The sequence below is a fragment of the Taeniopygia guttata genome, chromosome 12 (assembly GCF_048771995.1).
Source record: "Taeniopygia guttata chromosome 12, bTaeGut7.mat, whole genome shotgun sequence".
NCBI lineage: Eukaryota > Metazoa > Chordata > Aves > Passeriformes > Estrildidae > Taeniopygia > Taeniopygia guttata.
Genome location: NC_133037.1, coordinates 616,590 through 640,668, shown reverse-complemented (window position 1 = coordinate 640,668; position 24,079 = coordinate 616,590). Strand labels below are relative to the sequence as shown.

At 59.1% G+C, this 24,079-nt stretch overlaps 2 protein-coding genes across 2 annotated transcripts; one reads left to right on the top strand and one right to left on the bottom strand.

The window, feature by feature from the left end:
- Positions 1-14,584: 14,584 nt before the first annotated feature.
- Positions 14,585-18,382, top strand: CAV3 (caveolin 3). The gene is made up of 2 exons (XM_041718811.2): positions 14,585-14,722; positions 17,336-18,382. Exons 1-2 carry the CDS (start codon positions 14,609-14,611, stop codon positions 17,675-17,677), a joined length of 456 nt encoding a protein of 151 aa, XP_041574745.1. The 5' UTR covers positions 14,585-14,608; the 3' UTR covers positions 17,678-18,382.
- Positions 18,383-19,661: 1,279 nt separating this feature from the next.
- Positions 19,662-23,866, bottom strand: OXTR (oxytocin receptor). Its single transcript, XM_002188266.5, has 2 exons — positions 22,444-23,866; positions 19,662-20,776 (listed from the first exon to the last, which is right to left on the bottom strand). Exons 1-2 carry the CDS (start codon positions 23,372-23,374, stop codon positions 20,535-20,537), a joined length of 1,173 nt encoding a protein of 390 aa, XP_002188302.4. The 5' UTR covers positions 23,375-23,866; the 3' UTR covers positions 19,662-20,534.
- Positions 23,867-24,079: the final 213 nt, after the last annotated feature.

Below are 24,079 nucleotides of genomic sequence, written 5' to 3'. Positions count from 1 at the left end.
GCGGAGCCGGCCCGGGAAGCGGCTCGGGTGGCTGCAGCTGCATCCGAGGGGTCCGTGCAGCCCGGCCACAGCACCCCCTGCCCGGGCAGCTCTGTCCTTCCTGGGCACAGCACCCCCTGCCCGGGCAGCTCTGCCCTTCCTGGCCTCAGCATCCTCTGCCCGGGCAGCTCTGCCCCTCCCGGCCTCAGCACCCCCTGCCCGGGCAGCTCTGTCCCTCCCGGGCACAGCACCCCCTGCCCGGGCAGCTCTGCCCCTGCCGGGCACAGCACCCCCTGCCCGGGCAGTTCTGTTCCTCCCGGGCACAGCACCCCCTGCCCGGGCAGCTCTGCCCTTCCTGGCCTCAGCATCCTCTGCCCGGGCAGCTCTGCCCCTCCCGGCCTCAGCACCCCCTGCCCGGGCAGCTCTGTCCCTCCCGGGCACAGCACCCCCTGCCCAGCCCTGCCCATCCTTGCAAGCCCTTCCCACCCCTGTCCATCCCTGCCCAGTCCTTCCCACCCCTGTCCATCCCTGGTCAGCCCTTCCCACTCCTGCTCCATCCCTGCCCATCCCTGCTCCAACCCTGCCCATCCCTGCCCATCCCTGCTCCATCCCTGCCCATCCCTGCTCACCCCTGCTCCATTCTTGCCCACCCCTGCTCCATCCCAGCCCATCCCTGCCCACCCCTGCTCCATCCCAGCCCATCCCTGCCCACCCCTGCTCCATCCCAGCCCATCCCAGCCCATCCCAGCCCATCCCAGCCCATCCCTGCCCTCCCCGAAGGGCTCCGCACCACTCGCTGCCCTTCCTCTGCTCTCTCCTCATTCCCCCCGTGCAGGGGAAAGTTCTGCTCCTGCCCCGCGTCTCTGCGGGACCCGGGGGCAGGGAGAGCCCGGGGGGATTGGGGCGCTGGGCGAGGGGCACCAGAGGAGCGGGAAGGCACGGGCTGCCCCTGGCACCTCCCGCGCCGGGGCTGGGGCACAGATGTGCCACTCCCGACAGCAGGAGCGGCGGGATCGGGGCTGGCTCCCGTTATGCACACACGCTTCCTGCATCTAAATTCAGTGACAAAATCCCGCTCCTAACGGACACAATCCAAAGCCATAAAATTGTGCTGCACAACCATTAAAGGAGTCATAAATAAAATTATTTCACAAAGGCAAATGTCTCTGTAGGGCTGGCAAAATAACGCCATTTTCCCCCTTTATTAATTATTTCACTTAGAAGGTAAAATAAATTGGCCGGCTACTGAGCTTGTCAAAAGCTAAATGGGAACTGTCACACAAACAAACGTTCTGCTAATGTCGGAAAAGGAATTTCCTTTGAAAGAGGAAAGATTATCCAGCACTGCTTTGGGATAAGGCTGTGGGAAGAGTTGCCCTCAAATTGCAGAGGAAAAAAGCAACAGGAAGAAGAGATCTCTGACTATTTTACCTGGCACATAATGAGGAAAAAGCAGAAAATGAGAACTGCAGTGAGGTGCCCATCACCATCCCAAGGAACTGGGGGTCCCCGTCAGCCTGGGGGGCTGTGCCAGGGCTCACCCTTTGCTCGGGGCACCTCCCCAGGTGCCCGAGGCTCGGTGACCTCCCGAGCAGGGAGAGGCACCGCCAGATGTCACAGCCGATCGCTGCCCCAAACATCTGTCTGCAGGAGCCACGAGGAGCTGTGGGCTGGCACACACGTGCAGCAGGCAGGAGGGAGGGTTCGTGGCACTGGCATGTGTGCCAGGGGACTGGTCTGTGTGCCAGGGGACTGACAGGTGTGCCATGGCACTGACAGATGTCCCCTGGCACTGACAGGTGCCCCATGGGACTGGAATATGTGCCATGGCACTGACGGGTGTGCCATGGCACTGACAGGTGTCCCCTGGCACTGACGGTGTCCCCTGGCACTGGTCTGTGTGCCATTGGAACTGACGGATGTCCCCTGGCTCTGACAGGTGTCCCCTGGCACTGACAGATGTCCCGTGGGGCTGGAATATGTGCCATGGCACTGACAGGTGTCCCCTGGCACTGACAGGTGTGCCGTGGGACTGGTCTGTGTGCCATTGGAACTGACAGATGTCCCCTGGCACTGACGGTGTCCCCTGGCACTGACAGATATCCTGTGGCACTGACAGATGTCCCCTGGCACTGCCGGCCCGGCAGCTGTGCCAGCGGCGGGGAGTGAAGCTGCAGGAGAGGGACCTGCCGGGGCAGGCAGCGCCCTGCCCTCCCCTCTGCCCAGCCCGTCCCTCCCGGTCACCCGGCCGTGCCCGGGCACCGGAGGCACCAGGGCACGCCCTGGGTCCGTGCCAGGAGCCGGGCAGGACCCGCAGCGAGCCGGGGGTGCCCGCGGCCAGCGGGGCCGGGAGTGCCGGGAGTGGCGGCCCCGCGCTGCCGTGGAGCAACACTGACCCCCGGTGCGGCGGCAGAGCCCTGCAGGGCCAGCGGAGCCCGGGCGGCCACCGCAGGCCCGGGGGGGACGGGGGTGACGGGGACAGCGCCCGGTCCTGCAGCATCTGCGGGGGCAGCAGGAAGGGGGGCTCAGGGCAGCAGGAGGGGCAGCAGGAAGGGCAGCAGGAGGGGCAGCAGGAGGGGCAGCAGGAAGGTGGGCAAGGCAGCAGGAAGGGCAGCAGGGCAGAGCCCCAGCCAGGCCCGGGAGCCCCTCGGAGCTTTCCCCAACCCCGGCTCCGGCTGGGAGCGGTGCGAGCTCAGCGCGGTCCGCACACCGGGACCCGGGGCCGGGGCAGTGCGGACAGGGCTCTGCCTCCCGCCGCCTTTCCTTAACATTTCCAGCAGATTGTCATCCCGCCCGTGGGACACGGCTGTTTGTTTCCTCAGGTATCGCTCTAAAAATAACCGCTGCGAACAATCGGTCCTCCCGGCCTCCAAACTCCTTGATGGTATTCAGCCTATGAAAGTGACCTTCATACTGCAGCAGATTAAAAAAATTCCATCCAGGCGAGAAAAGAGCACAGAGAGGAGCCAGAAAATGCCAGCCTGGCCTCAGCAGCCAGTCTGACGGCACAAGGAGAGACTCGGGGTGCCATCCACCGGCTGATTTATTGGACTTTGCTTCTGAGAGCATGGGCAGCAAAATTAATCGCTCCATTATTTCTTCCTATGAAAATAAACCCCCACATGCTTCACTGGAAATGTCACATCCCTCGTGCAGGAGAGGCTGTTCTTGAGCTGTAGGAGCGCAGGTTCCCAAGGGGTGCTGAGCAAGAAACTCTGCAGGAACTTCTAGTGAAGAGTAAAACAGTGAGGTGGATTCAGCACCTCGATCACATCCAGACCAAGCAGGAGCATCATCCTCAAGGGGCGGGCACAGTGCCTCAGGCTATTTGAGTGTCAGCTCACACACTCGGGAATCAGGTGTGATGGCCTCAGGCCGTTTGAGTGTCAGCTCACACACTCGGGAATCAGGTGCGAGTTGGAAGGGCTGAAGTCCCTCGTGCCCTGGGGTCACTGGGCTCTGCAATGTGCAGCCCTCAGGTCACAGAGCTGGCACAGCCCCGTGCCAGCCCTTTCCTCCCGTTCCACACACACCGACTGCACAAGCCTGTGTGCTCTGATGCTGCTGAGAGAGACTTTGGTTCTGGGAACGGTTGTTTTTAACACGTTACTTGAAAACACTGTTCATTAATAGCTCAGTGAAGAAGCACAAAAATAGCAGAGACTCGTCAGCGTGGAATCCGCATGGCAGCGCCAGGGGCTCGCTGCTGCTGCTCCTGTTTTGCCAGAGACACTTTTGGGAAGTGCTTCTCCTCTATCTTTGTGCTCTGAGACGTGCGAACAGTTAAAACCACCGAGAATGGCACTAAAGAGCTCAAACGGTGAGTGCTCAGGTGTGTGTCCACACCTTACGAGCATGTGGACAGCGTCGTAGGAAGGAAAACAAAGCTGTGCAAAAGGACCTGTTGGAAACCGATAGCAGCGCTCCCGATTCTTCCCTTTCACTGCAAAAAGCCACCAAAACCCCCAAACCAACAGCAAAGGAAAATCTGGACTGGTGGGCAGACGGTGCTGCGGCTGTCTGAAGCAAGCCAGAGCTGCTCCTGCCAGAACCGGCCCCTGCCCAGAACCAGCCCCTGCCCAGAACCAGCCCCTGCCAGAACCAGCCCCTGCCCACCATCACCATCAAGGGCAATTTCTCATGCCCTTCACCCAGGGAGTCCCATGGCACTGCTGCCAGGGCTGGGTTGGGTCAGCTCAGACAGCTCTCCCAGGACAGGATGAACCTGCCCATTATGACTCCTGGAACCTGAAATGCGTTCAGCAGTGGGATCAAAATGAAGGATTTGTGATATAAGAGCTAAAATAAGGCTCTGGGGTTTCCAGGGTCACGTTGTGCCAAACGTGCTGGCCAGAGGAGCGTGCCAGCCCTCGGGCAGCAGAGCAGGCAGGAGCCACACACACCCAGCAGGAAACGGGGCTGTCACCTCTCCCTGGCCCCTCTGGCCCTGCCACGAGCCCTTTCCTTTGCCAGATGTCACCTCCCCGGTGGCACTGACCCCCACCCCTGCAAACAGCTGAAAAACACCTTCTCATCCAAACACAGCACTAAGAACAACCTGCCTGACCTCTCTGGATGCTGAGAAAGCCAGCGCTGGGCCGACTACAGATGGACAGCTCACTGAAATAATATTTACAGACACAGGAGAAGCACTTTCAGCACGAACCTGGCTGATATCAGCCCTTATCAACAGCGCAGCAGCCCCTCACATGACAGACCTTCGGCACGTCCTGACACTGCCCCAGCCATCAGCATCAAGCTGCTGGTGACTGTTCTATCTTTCCATCTCACTGCCCCCACCCAAAGGGCACTGCCCGGGCACCAGGAGAGCCCAGCTGCTCTCTGCCTTCCCTGAGCTGCCTGCACCCTGCAGTCAGACTGGGAAGAGTTTCTCTCCAATGTCTGACCCAAATTTCCCCTCTTTCAGACTGAACCCATTACTTCTTGTCCTACCACTACCCTTCCTGATGACTTATCCCAGGAGTACAAATAGTTGGGGTTTGTTCCTTTGGGTGGGTACAAATAATTTTTAATGGCACTTGCCCATATAAAATGCACAGGCCAGACTATTTCAAGCAATGAAAGCAGCTCTTTGCCAAAACCAAGTGCTAATCCTTTATCTGGAGCCATTAAAATACAATTATTAGTCCAAGCAGAACAGCAGAGCTTCAAGCCAGGGCCAGAGTTATCTTTTCTTATCATTAAGCCATGAAGGAAAGAAGCAATAAACATAAAAGTGCACCAATAACTGCTTGTTCTAATGAGTAAAAATAACTCTGGCAGAACAGGCACATGGAGCAGAAGTTTCCCCAGAAATCCAGAGCTGCAGATAACAAACGTGTGCTCTGGCATTGGCAGCTGGAATATCGGGATGTTGCCCAGAGCCAGGTGCTGGCATGGGAGAGTGACAGACTGGCAGTGCCAGACTGGCAGTGGTGAGCCAGGAGCACCGGGCTCCACCATTCCCCATACCACTTCTTCACATCCTGCTGCAGGGACAGGGACAAAAGCAGACACCTACAGGCAGTAAATATCCTCCCGGATATCTGGGCTCTAAAAGGATCCTCCTCACCAGAGCCAGGTGTCTGCTCACCTCTGCCTCAGCACCAACACCTGCAGAAGGGACGAGGGCTGGGATGAGAGGGGCTGGGATGAGAAGGGCTGGGATGAGAGGGGCTGGGATGAGGAGGGCTGGAATACGGCAGCTCAGGGAATTGCTTTCTCCTCTTTTCCTGCCTGCACACACAGTCCCAGCCCTGGAGGAGGAGGAGGAGGAGGAGGAGGAGGAGGAGGAGGAGGAGGAGGAGGAGGAGGAGGAGGAGGAGGAGGAGGAGGAGGAGGAGGAGGAGAAGGAGGAGAAGGAAGAGGAAGAGGAGGAGGAGGATGATGCTCTTCCTCGGGCAGCCCTCACTAGATGGTGCTGCGAGACAGCAGAACAGCACCGGCAGCATCTCCCTCCGCTGCCTGCTTCAGTAGCACCAAAATCCCACGTCCAGCTCCTACAGTCTTCCAAATGGAAATTGTAGTTAAATAATTCTAGTTTGATAAAATATCCAAGGTTTGATTGCAACTTCTATTTTTTACTCAAAGCTCCCAGGAGTGGATCTATTCTCCAGTCACTTCTATGAAGCATTTCTTTCATGTACTTTAAAGGTTCTATACAAAAGCTTTTTTTAAATAAATACAATTTCACAGAGTTCTCCACAGGATAAAGTTTAAACTCCGAGCCCTTACTCCGCACACATACAAAGATTTTCTAGACTCCTGCTCCAGCCACCGCTGCATTTAAGCTGTCTAAAATAAAGCCAGAAGTGCTTACATCTGTCTTCCCTCCTCCTGTGTGTTGCACACCAAGTAGAGAACGCCGGACCATTTGTTCAAGGAGGGCTATAACACTGCAGGCAGCACCAGCCCTTGGGGATATTCCGTTCCTTAAGGACATTTTAAAGGAAGAGGAGCCACATCCATGTGACAGCCACAAGGAAGGTGAAACTGCTCCAGACCCTGGGGGTTGGTGGTGCCACAGCCCAGCTCAAGAGGTGCCAGCCATCATCCCTTCTCCCTGCTCTGGTCAGGATTTGAGGGCTCAGAGCTCTGCAATCACACCAGCAATGCAGATTGACAGAGTGGCATTTGGCCCCAAGCCCTCCAATATTCGCTTTTACTATAAAAGGAGCCTTGGCCTGTTGATGAACACGGACTCGATGTGGTTCCACAGCGACTGGGAAAGCTGAGGTTGTGTTTCAAACACCCTGTTCTGCTTCTGACAGCCCAAATTCCTTCTGAGCTCACCTGAGCCCCACGAGCTGCCCCGTCTCCAGACCTGAGCCGGGCTGTTCTCAGCACTGAGCCCGCTCTCGGTGCCAGCCCTGCTCATCTCCGGGCAGCCACATCCAGGAGCCCCGGGAGGAAGAGCCCCCCAGTAACCCCAGCTCTGGGCTCTGCACAGCCCAAAGCATTCTTCCTACAGGAATAACGTGCTGGCAGCCCAGGCCTGGAGAGGCTGAGCCGTGGATCACATCCCTGGAGGTGCCCAGGCTGGCTGGGTTTGCAGCAATGGGCCCTGCTGGAAGGTGTCCCTGCCCACCACAGGGGTTGGAACTGGGTGATCCTTGAGGTCTCTCCCAAGCCAAGCCATTCTGTGCTTTCCATCACCACTCTCCTGCTGTAAGCACGCCCCAGGTGAGCACCTTTCTCCTCCTCACCTGCTGGATCTTCCAGGGCAGATTCTTTGCTGGAAGTTTCTGCAGGCAAAACCCAGCAAAGCAAACCAGGACCTCCTGCAGCAGCTGCCAGCTCCACCTCCAGCAGACACGGGCTCAGAGCATCCCAGGGTCACTCTTATTTTCATTTTGCAGCCATTTAACAGACAGCAAACCACGACTGGGGTCTCCAAAGCAATGGCAGTGAAGGGCTGAATCCAAAGCTGCACAGCTGGGCCCTGGCTTGGCTCCAGCTGCTGGAACCTGGGACTGGAGCCAGCCTGCAGAATGTGATCTGGGCTCCCCAGCAGGGACCCGAAACTGCCCAGAGCTCCAGGGCTGTTTGACACCATCCCCAGCAGCTGGGTGGCACAAATAGCCTTGTTTTAGTCAAAGAGAGGTGGAAACACATGGAGTGAAAACCCAGGGAGAAAAGGACTCTCAGCAGACACCTGGCCCTGGGCAGAGCCCCCCTCAAGCTGCCCAAGAGCCACAGCAAAGCTGGAACTCCTAACAGATGTGCAAACAAAGCCATCCCTTCTCCCTGCACCCGTCCTCAGAGCACTCACACAGCATCATTGGGGAAAATTGAGTGGAAAATGTCAGTCTGGGGTTTTGATTGCTCAGGTTCTGTGGGGGAAGGGCATTTGCAGCCAAGATCGTGTCAAACCAGGCATGAGCACACGAAATATTCACGTGTATTTATATTTCTCTGGGAAAAGACTGTTGGAAAACGCTGCCCTTTGCTTATAAACACCATGTCCCGAGGACAAATAACTTTGGCTTTTCCCAGGAAAGGGCTCCAAATCAGCAATCACAGTAGGGCTTCAGGCTGCTCCTCATCACCGGGGACAGGGCTGGTTGAACTCACCATTCCCTCCTGCTGGCACTTCCCCAGGAGGGGCACACCCTGCACCCCTCAGCCCTGCTCTGCACGGCCAGGCTGAGCCCTGAACCCAGGGCAGGGGAACCAGCACCTCCCCAGGGGACAGGTGAGCCAGGACAGGTGAGCCAGGACAGCCCCAGGGTCTGCCAGGACAGCCCCAGGCTCTGCCAGGACAGGTGAGCCAGGACAGGTGAGCCAGGACAGCCCCAGGCTCTGCCAGGACAGGTGAGCCGGGCACAGCAAGAGGTAGGGCTTCAATGATGGAAGATGTCACTCTCCAAAGTGATGAAACTTGCTTGCCAAAAGTTTTTTCTTACAATAAAAACAGGGGAAACAATAACATTTGCTCAATCACACGGTCCTTGCAGTGTCTATTTTTCTGGACTCTGGCACTGCTTGCCCTGAAGGCTGAGCAGGTTCTTCATGAAATACCATCAAGTCTTGGGGCAGGACTTCAGAGAGCACCAGAAATAGTGTGTGGAAGCAGAAAAGCAGCATTATTTTTCTTCCACATATGGAATCCAGTTCCAGTGGGGGATTTACACACACAAACATAATCCCCTTTGATTCTGACATAGCTGGCATCTTGTTGACCCTCTTCTATTTTTCCCCTCCATCTATTATATCATTAACAATTATTTTCCTTATTCCTTTTTTGGCCATCTTTTTCCTGGAGTTCAGGGTGGCTCAGCCAGTTTCCCTGGCAGCCCCACGGCCTCTCCCTGTGCAGACGGGGCCACCGGGGCTCTCCAGCCCCAGAGCAGGGGAACACGTCTCCATGTGCACGTCCCGGTGTCCCTGCAGCCCAGACACCCCTGGGTGTCCCTCTTGTCCCGGACATCCCCACGACACCCCCGGCTGCTGCCTACACCCACCCCGGGCAGGGCGTGGGGCTCTCCCACCCCCTTTGCCTCCCCTGGCAGCGCAGAGGGGCTCAGCCCCGTCAGGGCCCGGGCAGGGGCTGAAACCCCCAGAGCCTGGCTGCAAGGTAAAGGCAATGGAACAAAATAAACAGTATTTAGTCTAGTTCTCCCTTTTATCCTGCACAGAGCAATCAATAATTTTATACACTAAATAAATGTTTATTTTAAATTGAGTTTCCCTTCTCCATCTAATAAGCCAGTAGGCACCTTCCAGTGCCCAGCTCTTCTTGGGCACTGCTGAAATCACCTGGCTCCTACAACGTTACAAATGGGTTTGTGTGCCCTGTTTGCATTAAAACACCACAAATTAGGTACTGGGTACTGGCTATGCTCCAATGGACATGAGAGCATCCGCATTCCTGCAGAGTTACAGTGCTTCCTCCACAGACTGGATTTATATCCACATCCAAACTAAATAAATCATCAACCACAGCCCCTAAACCAGCTCACTTATCACACCAAGTGTGAATAATGAAATGCCATAATATTTGCCCAAGACACGTGGTTTGTTTGCTTTCAATAAATAAAGTCTAGAAGGGAAAAAAAAAAAAAAAAAAAAAGTAGAGGTAATGCTTCCTCTTGGTGTTGGTCATTGTTGGGAGTGGGAATGGCCTCTGGATGGGTAGAGCCAAGGAAGGAAGGGGAGAAGAACCCAGCTGGATGCAGAGGGCAGCCCCCTCTGCCCAGCAACCCCAGGGCACAGGCACAGCCCCAGGGCTTGGGGACACATCCAGGGCACAGGCACAGCCCCAGGGCTCAGGCACAGGCACAGCCCCAGGGCTTGGGGACACATCCAGGGCACAGGCACAGCCCCAGGGCTCAGGCACAGGCACAGCCCCAGGGTCTGGGACACATCCAGGGCACAGGCACAGCCCCAGGGCTCGGGGACAGGCACAGCCCCAGGGCTCAGGGACACATCCAGGGCACAGGCACAGCCCCAGGGCTCAGGGACACATCCAGGGGACAGGCACAGCCTCAGGGCTCGGGGACAGGCACAGCCCCAGGGCTCAGGGACACATCCAGGGGACAGGCACAGCCCAAAGGCTCAGGGACATATCCAGGGCAGAGGCACAGCCCAGGGCTCAGGGACAGGCACAGCCCCCGGGCTCAGGGACAGGCTGGGACACCCAGGGCTGCCCTGCAGAGCCCCCACTGCCTCCCGCAGGGGCAGAGGGAGCTGCAGGGGCTGGGGCAGCCTGCTGGGCTTTGTTCCTTACCAGAGCAGCCTTCACATCACACAGCACCACACACTGCTGCGTGCAGCTTCCCTCTGATGGACAGGGAGGCAGGAAGCTCTCTCCACGTTGCTATATTTACTTGCCAGCCCCTCAGCCCTGGTTTCCAGCAGCTGTCGGGATGCCAGGCTGGGATATTCGGTGCTCACAAGTACCCCCCTCGCCACACTGGGGCTAACGCTGCCCCCAGGGCCCCCCAGCCCACAGACACAGCCTGGCCACCTGCCTGGGCTCCACAAGGGCTGCTTTGGAAGGGAAGGTGGCCAGCAGCCACACTGGAGCCTGGGTGCAGCCCAGCACTCAGCTTTTGGACAGGCAGTGCCAGGGGGAAGAGAACCACAGCAGGTCAGGGGAGCAGGACAGACGGGGGAGAGCAGCTGAAGCTGCACATGCAAAGCTGCCGGTGCTAGAAATAGGATCTCAGTTCTGTGCTGGGTTATTAGGAGACTCACTCTGCTCCAGGGCTTGAAAGGATTTTATTTTCAGGTATTTGGAGCCTCCTGGCTGTGCCACAGCCAAGCAATGTCAAACTCCTCTGAGCATCCAGGCCACGGGGCAGGGCTCACGGGCTCCCTCCCTTCTCACCTCAAACCTGGGCCACAAAGCCCCTGTTTGTGCCCATTCTCTCAGCTTTAACCACCTGGCTTCCCACTGCACTCACTGCAGCAGGGTGAGAGCCCTTCCCTGAGCCATGGCTGGGCTCCTGGCAGTGCCCCTGGCTGAGAGGGAAAGCATCGTTCCACTGCTGCCACTCTGGATTCAGGAGAAAACAAAGCAGGATAAACAGCAGCCAGAGGCAGGCTGGGACCCTGCTCCAGCCAGCAGCACAACTGGTTAACTCTGATTATCTCAGAATACCCCTCTGGTTATGTCACAAGTGAAATCAAGGCGAGACTGTCTCTTGATAAGGAAAAGCCAAGTGAGGCTATTTTAGAATGAAAATCCATAGGAATTCGGAGTGCCAGTGAGGGAGAAGAGCTGAGATTAGGAGGTGACACAGACACAGGCTGGAAGAGGCCGCTCCAGCACTGCTCTGTGCCTTCAGCAGAGGAGCAGCAACATCCCATGGGCTGCCCAGGGCTGGTGCCTGAGGGGATGCACAGAGGAGAAGCAGCTGCAGATGGTTCCTGTGGCACCCAGAGCGTGGTTCCCCCAAACAGCCCCTGGGTGCCTTGAAGGGCTGCATCTCCCCTCAGCTCACTGAGGGACAGCCCAGAACAAGGGTGCTGATGCACCCCTGGCACCCAGGGGAAAGGTGTCCAGAGCAAAGAGAAGCTCATGGGTTAAATGAAGACAAAAGGAAGAACTGTTGAACATGGGATGAAATGCAGCCTCATGGGGTGTCACAGCTGATCTACACTGTGGGGCTTCACAAGAAATAAAGAACTAACAGAAAAGAACAAATAAAGAAGGATTGCCACAGGGACAGCCCAGACTCTGTCCCTGGGCTCATGCCTGCAGAGAGGCAGTGCCCACCAGCCCCAGCAGGACCCCCAGCTCCTCTCCAGCATTTAAACAGAGAGCAGGAGGCAGAGGGATTGGTGGCTGTGTACCACAGGGGCACCAATCTGATATTCATAGACTTTCTCTCTGTTTTAAAGGGCAAGACTCCCTGTATAGAAACAAACTAGGACAACAACTTGAATGATAAATTACCTTTCTTCAGTACTTCCTCTGTGAAATTCAATTTTAACTGATATTAAACATGACAGAGCTTCTGCTCAAACTCATGTTTGCCAGCCACGGTTTCCACTGCCTCTGCAGGGCTAATGCCAGCACATCCCTGCCCTCAGCATCCTCTGTCAGCAGTCCTGCAGGGCTGAGGGACACCTGAACACCAGAGCCCCGTGCCCCTCGCAGGGCCAGGACACTGCCCAAGGCAAGACTTTCACCCAGGGGCTCTGGCACAAAGCCAGCAAGGCTGGATCCCTCAGTGATGCTAACGGGGAGGAGAGCCATGATCCAAATTTCTCCTTCTTTATTATTCCTTCACTGCAGTTCTGGTCTGATCATTTCCACAGGAACTTTGACTTCAGTGAGCTTTATTCTGCTCAAGAGAAATAAATCTATTTTACTTGCTGGGTCCTAGCAGCAGGTTGTTTACCTGACTTCTAGAAGGCTTCCAGGTGTACAGCCCCAGTCCTACAACCTGCCCAGGTCCTGACAATCTGTTCCCAAGAGCAGCGCTCCCCTAAGAGCAGGTAAGAGGCTGGGCAGGGTGGGGGCAGTGGTGACTGCCTGTTTCTGCAGAGGGAAATGTGTCACCAGGTTCCTTAACAAATGTTCTCACAAGGAAAGGTTGGGATTTCAGTGAAAAAAACTTCCATGGCATCCATTCTGGGCCAGATCTGTGCTGCAGACAGAGCAGAGCAGCCCTGAGCAGGTGTCCCCTGCCCTCCCTTCCCCGTGCTGTGTGTGACTGTCTGCTTTCACACCATGTCCCATCCACAGCCTGAAAGTACTCGGAAATACATTTATTTATAGCAGCTCCAGCGCCACAGAACCTTCCTGCGCCTCTGCTGGCTGCTGGAGACATTCACTACCTGCCACTGTCACTGCGTGGGTGTGCGGCCCCCTCCTGCCACCAGAGCCGGGACAGCAGAGATGGGGACACCAGAGCCGGGACAGCAGACAGGGGGACACCAGAGCCGGGACAGCAGACAGGGGGACACTAGAATGGATTGGGACAGCAGAGATCGGGATGGGACAGCAGAGCCAGGACACCAGAATGGATGGGGATGGGACACCAGGGCCAGCTGGGACACCAGATCCAGGACACCAGAATGGATAGGGACACCAGAGATGGATGGGGACAGGACAGCAGAGATGGGAAGACCAGAATAGATCAGGACACCAGAACAGGCCGGGACAGCAGGGCCGCCTGCCCCAGCACAGCCAAGGACCCGCAGTGACCCATGCCACCAGAAATGCCATTGGCAGAGGGCAGCCGGAGCGCCCCTGCAGCCCCACCGTGCCCCCAGAGCCCGGGGCTGGGGGCGGCTGGGGACACCCCGGCCCTGCGCAGTGTGGAAATTCTGGCAGTGTGGAAGGATTCTCCTCCAGCACCAGTCTGGGCTGTGTTTGGGATATTCCAGCTTCTGTGGACCGGAGGGAGACGCAGGGAGGTGGAGCTGGTGTCACCAAAGGGTTTCCCAGTGTCCCTTGGCCCAGAACGGGCGCATGGATGGGCGCTCCTCTCAAGAAACATCCTGCCAGGCTTCCACTCCCAGCCCACGGTCAGAACCCTTCCAGAGTTTGCTCCCTCTGCGGAGGTGCCTTGTGTGCCTTCACAGGATCCTGAGGGTTCATGGCCCCAGCTCTGCCCTTTCCCTCCCCACAGAGCAGCCAAGAGGTCTGTGACAAGCTGCACTGCCCCAGTTTCAGCCAGGGATGTGGCACAGCCAGGGCACCGCCTGGCCCGCTGCAGCGCCGACAGCTCCGGGCACGGGGCCACGAGGGCCCGACAAGGGCAGCCCTGCCCGGGCAGCGATGGGCTTGGAAGGCAGCAGAGCCTTTTGCCCGAAAACGCTGCCCTGCAGTGCCAGCCATGCTCCTGGGCTCTGCAGGGCACATCCACGTCCAGCACTTGTGTGGGCACCTCCAGCCTCCGCAGGGAGCTGCCAGCCCCTCCTACCCCTGCTCTGTACAGCGCTTTTTGCACAAAACCATCGCTTCTGAACAGATCCTCAGATCATGAAAGGCAAGAGCTCACAGGAGACGCTGAGGAGGATTAGCAAAGTACAGCCCAGGTTAAACAAATCTTAACTAAGTAAGTATCCCTGAAGGATACTGAGTAGATTCCAGCCACTGTGGTTCTCTGGGCTGGTCTTGGGTTGCCTCGAGTTTCTGTGGGTGAAAAGCTGGAACCTGAGGAATCCAGGTGGCACCAAGCCTTCTCCTGGGCTCTGAACGGCCCCTGGGGAGCTCCGACCACCCCAGGACAAGGTGGCTTCTCTGGGTGATATTTATAGACGTGATTCCTGCCTCCCCGAGCTGCTTCACTTACAGATTCACAAACAACGATTTCTGATAGGCTTTTGAGGAATTCTGCCCCAATTTGGGCACTGTTTCTCCCGCACGAGGGTAAAATCCCACCAGCAGAGCTGGGCTGGGGCTGCACACCCACGCCCTGCCCCGGCTCAAGGCCACCAGCCGCCCACACACATGCCATCCCCCTGAGGTGACAGCACAGGGGCCGGCCGCAGAAAAGCCCCTTTAAGGGACACTCCAGGGCGGCCTCGGGAGCCAGGACATTAATTTTAGCCTGGAGCAGGGCCAGGGGCGCAGGGCAGCTGCTGCAGGCGGGGCCAGGCCTGTCCCTGTCCCTGTCCCTGTCCCTGTCCCTGTCCCCGCCGCTCCCGCCCAGCCCAGTCGCGCCCGGCCATGGCAGAGGAGCACGGCGAGCTGCAGGAGCGGATCATCGCCAAGGACCAGCACACCAAGGAGATCGACCTGGTCAACAGAGACCCCAGGCACATCAACGAGGACGTGGTGAAGGTAGGGCTGTCCCAGCACCGCTGCACACCCAGCGTTTGGCTTTCAGACCTCGGCGTGCCTTTGGCTCCCCTCGGCCAGCGTCAGCCTCCTGACACCCAGAGGTGCTGTCCCCAGGGCTCCTGACACCCAGAGGTGCTGTCCCCAGGGCTCCTGACACCCAGGCTGGGTGACAGCCCTGCTGCCCGGGTGGCACGCCTGGCTCCAGTTAATGCCACATTTCCCATTCCTTCAATGGGCTCTCCAGTTTCATTGTGGCGTGAAAATTTATGGAGACGCCTTCCTTTGCACCAGCAAGCTGGCAGCCAAAAATAACACAGAAATTAAATATCACCAGTTTAAGGGGATATTGGGGAAAGGCTGCTGGCCTTCAAGACACCACAGTGTCAGTGCCTGTTGTTTGAGGTGTGTTGTCATGTCTGTGGATGATTGCTCCCCCCAGGGCAGCAGCCCCCAGTTCCCTCCCCCTGTTTCTGACCAAGAGGAATTCCCATTGTAACTCCTGGGCTTCCTCTAGCCTCCCTTAGAACTGCAAACAAAATCTGTCTCTGTTAGCCAAAGAGTCCCAGCCCAAAGGAGAACAGGAGCTGGAAGGGTTTTGTTAAAGCTGTTTGTGACTGCCACAGCAGAAGGGACAGCGGGCACAGGGCTGCTCACACAGGCTTTGTAACAAGCCCTGACCTGGGCAGCACTGCTGAAACACAAACCTCAGTTTGGGCATGAAAACACCATTACAGCTACCACCGTGGTGTGGTCACATGGAATTCCCTGGGATGAGCTGGACAGTGGCAGCCATCAATGGGGTCCCTGCTCTGCTGGCACGGTGACACCTCAGCATCCCCAGCATCCATGCCACTCCCTGCCAGTGCATCCCACAGCCCTGGCCTGGGGCTTGGAGAGGTGCCAGGCCAGGGAGCACCACTCTGCCATGGCAGCAGGGACCAGGAGAGCCCTCAGCCTGCTCACCCCAGGGCCAGGCAGTGCTCTGGGGCTCCCAGCCTGGGATCACCACCAGCTACTGCTGGGTGACAGTGCCAGCACCGTCCATGCCACCCAGCAGCCCCTCTCCCCCAGCACACCCCTGCCTTTCCCACTCCAGAATCTCCAAAGCTGAAGAGACCTTCCAAGCTCACCCACGCCCAGGGCCACGCTGCTGCTGCAGCAGCACTGGAAGCCTTCAGAGCCCAGCATTCCTCCACCCTAAAATAGCCCGAGAGAGGGAGGGAGGGCAGAGGCAGCCCGGGCAGGAGCACAGCCCACCCTGCTGCTGCTGTCCCTGCCCCAGGCACATCCCAACAGCCAGGGCACGCCAGCAGGGCTGCTCTGGAGGCACGGGAGGGAGGGAGGGCTCACCCGGCCCTGGATAAACATCCCGAGCATCACAAAGCAGCAGCCAGAATTTGGGATCGTGTTACAGAAGTGGCACTGCCCAGAGAGGCTTTCACACGCCTCCTCCAAGCACAGCTCCAGAGCAGAGCAGAGCATGGCTGCACTGGGTGACCCCCGAAGAACTTTCCAGCCCAAAGGGCCCCACGGTTCTATAAGGGAGCAGTACCTGCATGTGCTGCTCCCTCAGCACACCCAGGATCCAGCCCCAGCCTGAGCCCCTCTGCTCCTCCAGGCCCATTCCCAGTGCCACGGGGCAGAGCCTGTGCTTTTATCCCCCCTGCTCCTGCATTAATTGTCCCGGGGGGCTCATCAGGCAGCTGGGCAGTGAGCTGGGCTGGTCCCCAGCACACCTGGGCTCTCCAGGGCTGCTGATGGCACCGCAGGGCAGCTCCCGGGGCCGCTGTCTCCTCATCGCCAATACTTCTGTCAGCACTCCAGGAAATTAAAGATGACACAGAGTGACTTTGTGATCCAAGTGCTTCCAAAAGCAGAATGAATGTTGTTATTTAACATGAATGTACAGACACGTCAGCGGCCGGGGGGGAGGCCGGGCTGGTTTTCAAGACAAATAGCTCAGCTTATATATTCCCTGGATGAGTTCCACCCCAAGGGGATCTCTGCGTGGGGTTTTGGGGAGTGTGTGTCACTCAGAGACACCCCCAGTGCTGCAAGGGCAGGGCTGAGCCCCAGCTGCCTTTCCCAGGAGGAACATGGACAGACAGCACTGAGCACCTCACCTACGGTATAAATAAATAATCCATAAATCCAGAGGGCTGCTGGGTCTTTATTAGCACAAACACCTTCCTGCCGAGTGGGCAGCCACGTCCCCGAATGCTAAAAAAGGGCAGGAATGGGCTCTGGCTGGCTCTGCAGCCAACACTCCCACGCACAGCTCCTGTTCCAAGGGCTCCTGCCTGCCTCACCTGATTGCCCAGATCAGGGGTGGGATGGGACTGTGACCCCCGTGCTGGAGCCCCAGCCCTGGGCTGAGCCAGCCCTCTCTGCCCAGAGGCTGTGCCAGGCAGAGCTGGAGCCCTGAGCCCTCTCCCAGCTCTGCAGGGGCTGTCCCTGCCCGGGGCTGCAGCGATCCAGGGATCCCCCAGCACAGTCCCCATCTCCCCAGGCCCCTCCATTTGGGATCCGCTCTCCCCTCCTGCAGACCCTCATGTGGAACTGGGGCCTCTGCTGACCCCCGAACCTCCCCTGTGCCCTCTGCTCTCCTGCCAGGTGGATTTTGAGGATGTGATAGCTGAGCCCGTGGGAACTTACAGCTTCGACGGCGTCTGGAAAACCAGCTACACCACCTTCACCGTCAGCAAGTACTGGTGCTACCGGCTGCTCTCTGCCGTCCTGGGCATCCCCCTGGCCGTCATCTGGGGCTTCCTCTTCGCCCTCATCTCCTTCTGCCACATCTGGGCAGTGGTGCCCTGCATCAAGAGCTACCTGATCGAGATCCAGTGTGTCAGCCGGATCTACTCCCTCTGCATCCACACCTTCTGTGACCCGCTCTTCGAGGCGCTCGCCAAGATCTGCAGCAACATCCGAGTTGCTGTCCGGAAGGAGATTTAGGTGCTGGCAGCTGCCCCAACAGCCCTCACACAACCCCCTCTGTGCAGGCTGCCTGCCCCGAGGCACATGGACACCCCTGAACTGTGAGGGACCCACACAGACACCCCTGTCCTGTGAGGGATCCAAACTCAGACACCCCTGTCCTGTGAGGGATCTGCACAAGGACACCCCTGAACTGTGAGGGATCCAAACTCAGACACCCCTGTCCTGTGAGGGATCCAAACTCGGACACCCCTGTCCTGTGAGGGATCCAAACTCGGACACCCCTGTCCTGTGAGGGATCTGCACATGGACACCCCTGTCCTGTGAGGGACTCACACATGGACACCCCTGTCCTGTGAGGGATCCAAACTCAGACACCCCTGAGCTGTGAGGGACTCACACATGGACACCCCTGAACTGTGAGGGACCCACACACAGACACCCCCATCCAGTGAGGGACCCGCACACCCCTGGTCCCAGGGCTGAGCACCGCTGCAGGACCCACAGCAGAGCTGCCCCTCAGGGATGCTCTCTGCACAGCAGGCCAGGCTGCTCCTTACTCCATCCCAAAGCCAGAAACCTCAGGAGAGGGAAGCCCCTCGTGGCCCAGGGAGCAGCCAGAGACCCCTCTGCCCTCCAAGCCCCGGGAGCTCCTGCGGAGGGATGGCAGCACCTCCTGGAGCAGGAGCAGGAGCAGAGCAGGAGCAGGAGCAGGAGCAGAGCAGGAGCAGAGCAGGAGCAGGAGCAGGCAGCACCTCCTGGAGCAGGAGCAGGAGCAGGAGCAGGAGCAGAGCAGGAGCAGGCAGCACCTCCTGGAGCAGGAGCAGGAGCAGAGCAGGAGCAGGAGCAGGAGCAGAGCAGGAGCAGAGCAGGAGCAGGAGCAGGAGCAGGAGCAGGAGCAGGAACAGGAGCAGGAGCAGGAGCAGGAGCAGGAGCAGGAGCAGGAGCAGGAGCAGGAGCAGGAGCAGGCAACAGCTGCTGTCCCTCTTCCCCAGAGCCGCACTTTCACTTTGAGGCCCTTGAACGCTCTTTTGGCTCCAGCCTTAAGTGCTTTGCTGAACCAGGGCCCAGGAGGTCTCCTTGTGCAGAGGCTGTTCTCAATTGTCTCCATGTGCGCTTCCCCCTGGCTTCCAGCAAGGGCTTGGAGCCAAAGACTCCTCTAGTGCCACGCCAAGGATGAGAAAGAGCCAGGTTTCCTGCTGGAGCTCTTCCAAGGGCTTGGGATTGTATACTGCTGTTATTCCATAGCAATGTGGTACCCAAGCTCCAGCAACAACAGGGCCCAAGAGGGATGGAGTGATTTTAAAAAAGAAGATATTTAATTAATTATAGGGAGGTGGGGGAAAGTCTCAAAAAATACTTCAATTTTTGTGGGAATAAAAATAATTAAAATCAATTGTATGATGGACTTACACTACTTCTAATTGTTTTGTTGTTCTAGTAGTTCACTGCCTGAACCCAAAAACCCCTGAAATGCTGATGTCCCCACCCCATCCCTCCCTGGGGCACACACTGCACACCTGTCAGCACCTCTGTGTCCCGTCTGACCCTCCTGAAAAGCTTTTGGCAGCGCATCCACCCGGGGCACTCCCGGCTGCTCTCCCTGCCCCGCTCTGCCGCAGCCTGGGGCCGGTGCAGGAGCCCCAGACACCTCCAGAAACTGCAGCCAGGGCTGCAGGGCAAATCCCTGCGTGCCCCAAAGCTCCCTCCCTTCTCCCTTCTCCGTGCCTCCATCCCGGTAACACCCTCAGCCCTGCTCTCCTTCCTCAGACTCTCCAGAAAGGGAGACACCTCCTTCCCTGTTTTGTGCAGGAGTCTGTGGCTCTCGGGGACAGGGAAGGTGAATGTGGGAAGAAAATGCTCTGTGGCGTCCTGAGGATTTCAATCAGTCAGCAAACGTGCTGAGAGTTCACTTGAAGCTTCCACAAAAAAATCAGAGGAATGTCAGGACAGGAGAGGTGCAAATGGACCTGCTGGCGATAGTGGAGAAATAAAGGACACATTTAAATGCATTTTTCATGTTCATTCCCATCGTGAAAGGCCAAATTACATCATCCTTTGAGAGCCCCAGCTGTGTGCCCTGCAGTGCCCGGTCCCAGGCAGCTCTGTGCCCCCGGGGCAGATCCCGCTGCCGGGGCAGGGCAGCACGGTGCAGCCTGGCATGGTGCAGCCAGGCATGGTGCAGGGCTGCATGGTGCATCCTGGCACGGTGCAGCCTGGCACGGTGCAGCCTGGCACGGTGCAGGGCTGCATGGTGCATCCTGGCATGGTGCAGGGCAGGCACGGTGCAGGCTGGCACGGTGCAGGCTGGCCTGGTGCAAGCTGGTATGGTGCAGGGCTGCAGGACTGGAGGACAGGCATGGTGCAGGGCTGCATGGTGCAGGCTGGCATGGTGCAGAGCTGCAGAGCTGCAGGGCTGCAGGGACGGCGCTGCCTCTGCCCCACCGGCTGCAAGAGAAGCGACGCTCCTGAGCTGAGAGCGGGATGCCAGGCACTGCCATCCTGCAGGGTCCTGCTGTGGAGGAGGTGGGACAGTGCCCAGCCGCGTACCAGGGGTGACACTCATGTCCCGGTGCTGCCGCAGCCCTTTCCGTCCCACCTGCCCTGCAGCACCGCATCATTTGTCCCTCCCGGTGGCATCCAAAGCCACTGAAGTCAGGGTTTGGGGCTCAGGAACGGGTTCCTGCTGTCTAATCCCAGGCAGCCCTGAAGCTTGGACACAGAATTCCTGCCCCGCTCCCGTCCCGTTAAATAAGGCCCTCTGTACATGCTCTCGGCCATATATACACTATTTATAGACCCCTCCGTGTCCGGTCCCGCCGCCCGCGGGGAAGCGCCGGAGCAGCACGGCAGAGGCACCAGGTCCCGGCCCGCCTCACGTCGCGGGCGGCTGCACGAAGCTCCTCTGGCTCGTGCCCCGGCAGCTGAGGACGAAGGACGAGGAGTTGCTCTTCTTGCTCAGCTCACACGCCGGCCGCGACTTCAGGTAGCGCGTGGAGCAGCAGAGGAGGCGGCGCATCAGGTCGTGGAAGAGGTGCCCGGTGTAGAGCATGTAGATCCAGGGGTTGCAGCAGCTGTTGAGGCTGGCCAGGAGCATGGCGATGATGAAGGGGGAGGCTGCGGGACAGAGGCACGGCGGTGTCAGGGCACGGCACACGGCCCCGGCTGCCCGACACCCCTCCCCGCAGAACAGCCCGGGGAAGGAGCTGCTGCAGGGGCAGCCAGCAAGGAGGAGGAGAGGCTGCAGGGAAGGCCTGGAGTCTCCAGCACTTGTACCCACCCCAGGCTTTTCTGCCCATGCCATGAGAGCCTCCGGCAAGAGCCCTGGCACAGCTCCCACCCTGTGCCGCAGCCACGGGCGGCCCGGGGACACGAACGTGATGGAGGAGCGGGGCTGGAGATCCCTCCACACCTTACAGCAAAGAGGGAAAGGAAAGGGAAAGGGAAAGGGAAAGGGAAAGGGAAAGGGAAAGGGAAAGGGAAAGGGAAAGGGAAAGGGAAAGGGAAAGGGAAAGGGAAAGGGAAAGGGAAAGGGAAAGGGAAAGGGAAAGGGAAAGGGAAAGGGGAAAGTGCTGCAAGGCTTACTGCACACGGTGAGCAAGGGAAAGGTTTCCTGTGCAGCCAGAAGGATTGAGATGGACAAATCCCGTCCAAGGGTCAGCAAAGCAGCAGAGATTTGAGTGCTGCCGAGGGTTGTGTGTTGGGAAGGGAGGGGCAGCCCTCAAGATTGCAGGATTAAAATACAGCACGAGAGAAAGCCACTGCTTCACCCCAGGGCCCATCTAGGAACTGGAAGTTTTGACCAGCCTGACTCAGGTGGAAAACCCCTGGAGCACCCAGGGAGGTGCAAGAGCCACATTCCACTTCTGAAATAAATGGAGCAGAGAGGAGCGGGAGAGGCAGAGCACGGCTGGCCGGCTCCCTGGGCAGCCCAGGGGCACAGGGCTGCGGGGAGCGGCTCCTGCCGGCCCTTGGCACCCCGGACCCGGCGCTCCGCTGAGCCTGGGGCGCTCTCATCCCTGGGCGCACTTGCTGCCCTTTCTCCCGCCCCACAAAGGCTGAAGAGTTGCTGCTGAAGGTCTCCCAGGTGGTTCTCCCGTCTGCCTGGGACAGCACAGATCTGCACAGATCCGGCCGTGTCAGACCAGGGAGGTGACACGTTTTGTTCTAGCTGCAACTTCAGCCACGACAGGAGCAGCCAGCCCAAGTACAAAAAATGGCAAAACCCTGACACCACATCTTTAGGAAAAGGTTTTGCTCATAAGGCAGGGGTTTTCTACGGGAACCGTGCCCCAGTCAGAGATAAAATAACAGCAGCATAGCACCGGGGTGGATGGAGCAGGAGGAGAGGGAGAAGAGGACAAGAGCAGAAAGCAAAAAGTCAGTGAGGAAGAAACGATGCAAAGGAAAGGAATTCAGGCTGTGCAGCTTTCTCTGAGCTCCCACACAGCCCACAGCATGTCCCAGCACCCAGGGTGGGAAGCGAGTCTCCAGGGACCCCAGAGCAGCACCCAGGGACAGCCACCATGCAGGGACAGTGGCCACCCCGGGACAGCCACCCCCATCTGCACTGCCCGACCCCAGAGCCGCAGTGGCCCACAATTTGCCAGTAGCCCTTGGCCCGGGCAAGCTGCAGCTCGGCCGCTGCTGCCTGTCGGGGCTTTCTCCATGCTCGGGACTCTCTCCTCCCCCCCCAAAGCCAGCCCGGAGCACTTTCCCCGCGGGTGTCCCCGGGGGCTGAGCGGAGCCCTCCGAGCCCAGAGGGTGAGGGAGGGGAGCGGTACCTTCCTGCGGGGCGTTGGTGTCCCACACAGACCACATCTGCACGAAGAAGAAGGGAGTCCAGCACACTATGAACGCCAGCACGATGATAAAGGTCATTTTGACTGTCCGAATCTTGGCTTTGGAGATGAGCCTGGTGCTGCTGACCCTGGCAAACACCATCCCGCCGCGGGAGCCCGAGCCCAGACCCACGCTGGGCCCGTGAGCCGTCTTCAGCTTCACGTTCTGCCAGATTTTGAAGCTGATTAAGCCGTAGCAGATGCTCAGCATCAACACAGGGATGATATAGACCATGAGGGTGATCCAGGTAACATAGGCTTTCGGTCCCCAGGGCTGGATGAAATCTGCCCAACAGTCATAAACCCCATTGCCCACATCCCTTAGAGAAAATATGTGGATCTGAGGGATGCTGACCAGCAGGCAGAGCAGCCAGGTGAGGAGGACAGAGACCCGGTCAGCTCTCCTGTGCAGGGACCTCAGCGGCTGACAGATGGCCCAGCACCGGTCCAGGGACATCAGCAGGAGCATGTAGGTGGAAGCGAACATTCCCACCACCTGCAAGTACTTGATCAAGCGGCAGAGGAAGTCTGGCCCGTAGAACCTGAAGGTGATGTCCCAGATGAGCTGGGGCAGCACCTGGAAGATGGCCACGACCAGGTCGGCGATGCTCAGGTGCTTCATGAAGAAGTACATGCGGGAATGCTTGTGGCGGGTGGTGTGGATGGCCAGGAGCACGCACAGGTTGCCGGTCAGGGCGAGGAACAGGATGAGGCACAGGACTGTCACCTCCACCTTGGCCATGTCCTCATTCCTCTTCAGGGGGTCGGCGGTGCTGTTCCTGCCGGCGCTCAGGTTCCCCAGGCGGAGGCTGCCGTTCCCCAGGGAGCTGTTGATGATCCAGGTGCTGCTCCCCGCCAGGTACAGCTTCTCCATGGCCAGCGCCGGCCCGCATCGAGCCTGGGGCAGGGGGAGGGCAGAGAGTGGGCAGAGAGTGGGCAGAGAGTGGGCAGAGAGTGGGCAGAGAGTGGGCAGAGCCTCTCCCGGCGCGTTCCTGTGCGGTAGCGGTGTCCCCGCCGCTCTCTCTCCGCGTCTCCTCGGTTCCCGGTGTTCCACGGCTGCCCGGCTCTGTGTGCCCCGGCGCTCCGTCCCGGCCGTGCCGCTCTCTCTGCCCGCCCGTGCCTGTCCCCGTGCCCGGGTGGCGGCTCCCGCCGCTCCTCCCCGTCCCCTCTCCGGTCACTCCGCGTCTCCGCCGGTGCTGCCCCGGCGCGGGGCGGGCGAGCGGCGGGGGCGGCGGGCAGAGGCGGGTCCCGGCCCGGCCCCTCGGGGCCCGCCCGCGGCCTCTGGCCCCGCACCCGGACCCGCCTCAGCATCTTCCCCGCGCCCTCCCCGGAGCGCGGCCGTCCGCGCACCCCGCCGGCGGCCCCGGTTCCCCACTGCCCCGCTCCCCCGGGCAGTCCCGGTGCCCCGCAGCCCTTCTCGGGCAGCCCCCGTTCCCCGCAGCCCCTCTCCCCTCGGCAGCCCCGGTTCCCCGCAGCCCCGCTCCCCCGGGCACTCCCGGTTCCCCGCAGCCCCTCTCGGGCAGTCCCCGTTCCCCGCAGCCCCTCTCCTCTCAGGCACTCCCGGTTCCCGCAGCCCCTC

Bases quoted from the DNA above. Each gene is read 5' to 3' on its own strand.
- OXTR (XM_002188266.5), bottom strand. From the start codon at position 23,374: ATGGAGAAGCTGTACCTGGCGGGGAGCAGCACCTGGATCATCAACAGC. The intron at 20,777-22,443 runs GTACCGCTCCCC...TCTGTCCCGCAG, and splicing joins CACCAACGCCCCGCAGGAAG to CCTCCCCCTTCATCATCGCC.
- CAV3 (XM_041718811.2), top strand. From the start codon at position 14,609: ATGGCAGAGGAGCACGGCGAGCTGCAGGAGCGGATCATCGCCAAGGAC. The intron at 14,723-17,335 runs GTAGGGCTGTCC...CTCTCCTGCCAG, and splicing joins TCAACGAGGACGTGGTGAAG to GTGGATTTTGAGGATGTGAT.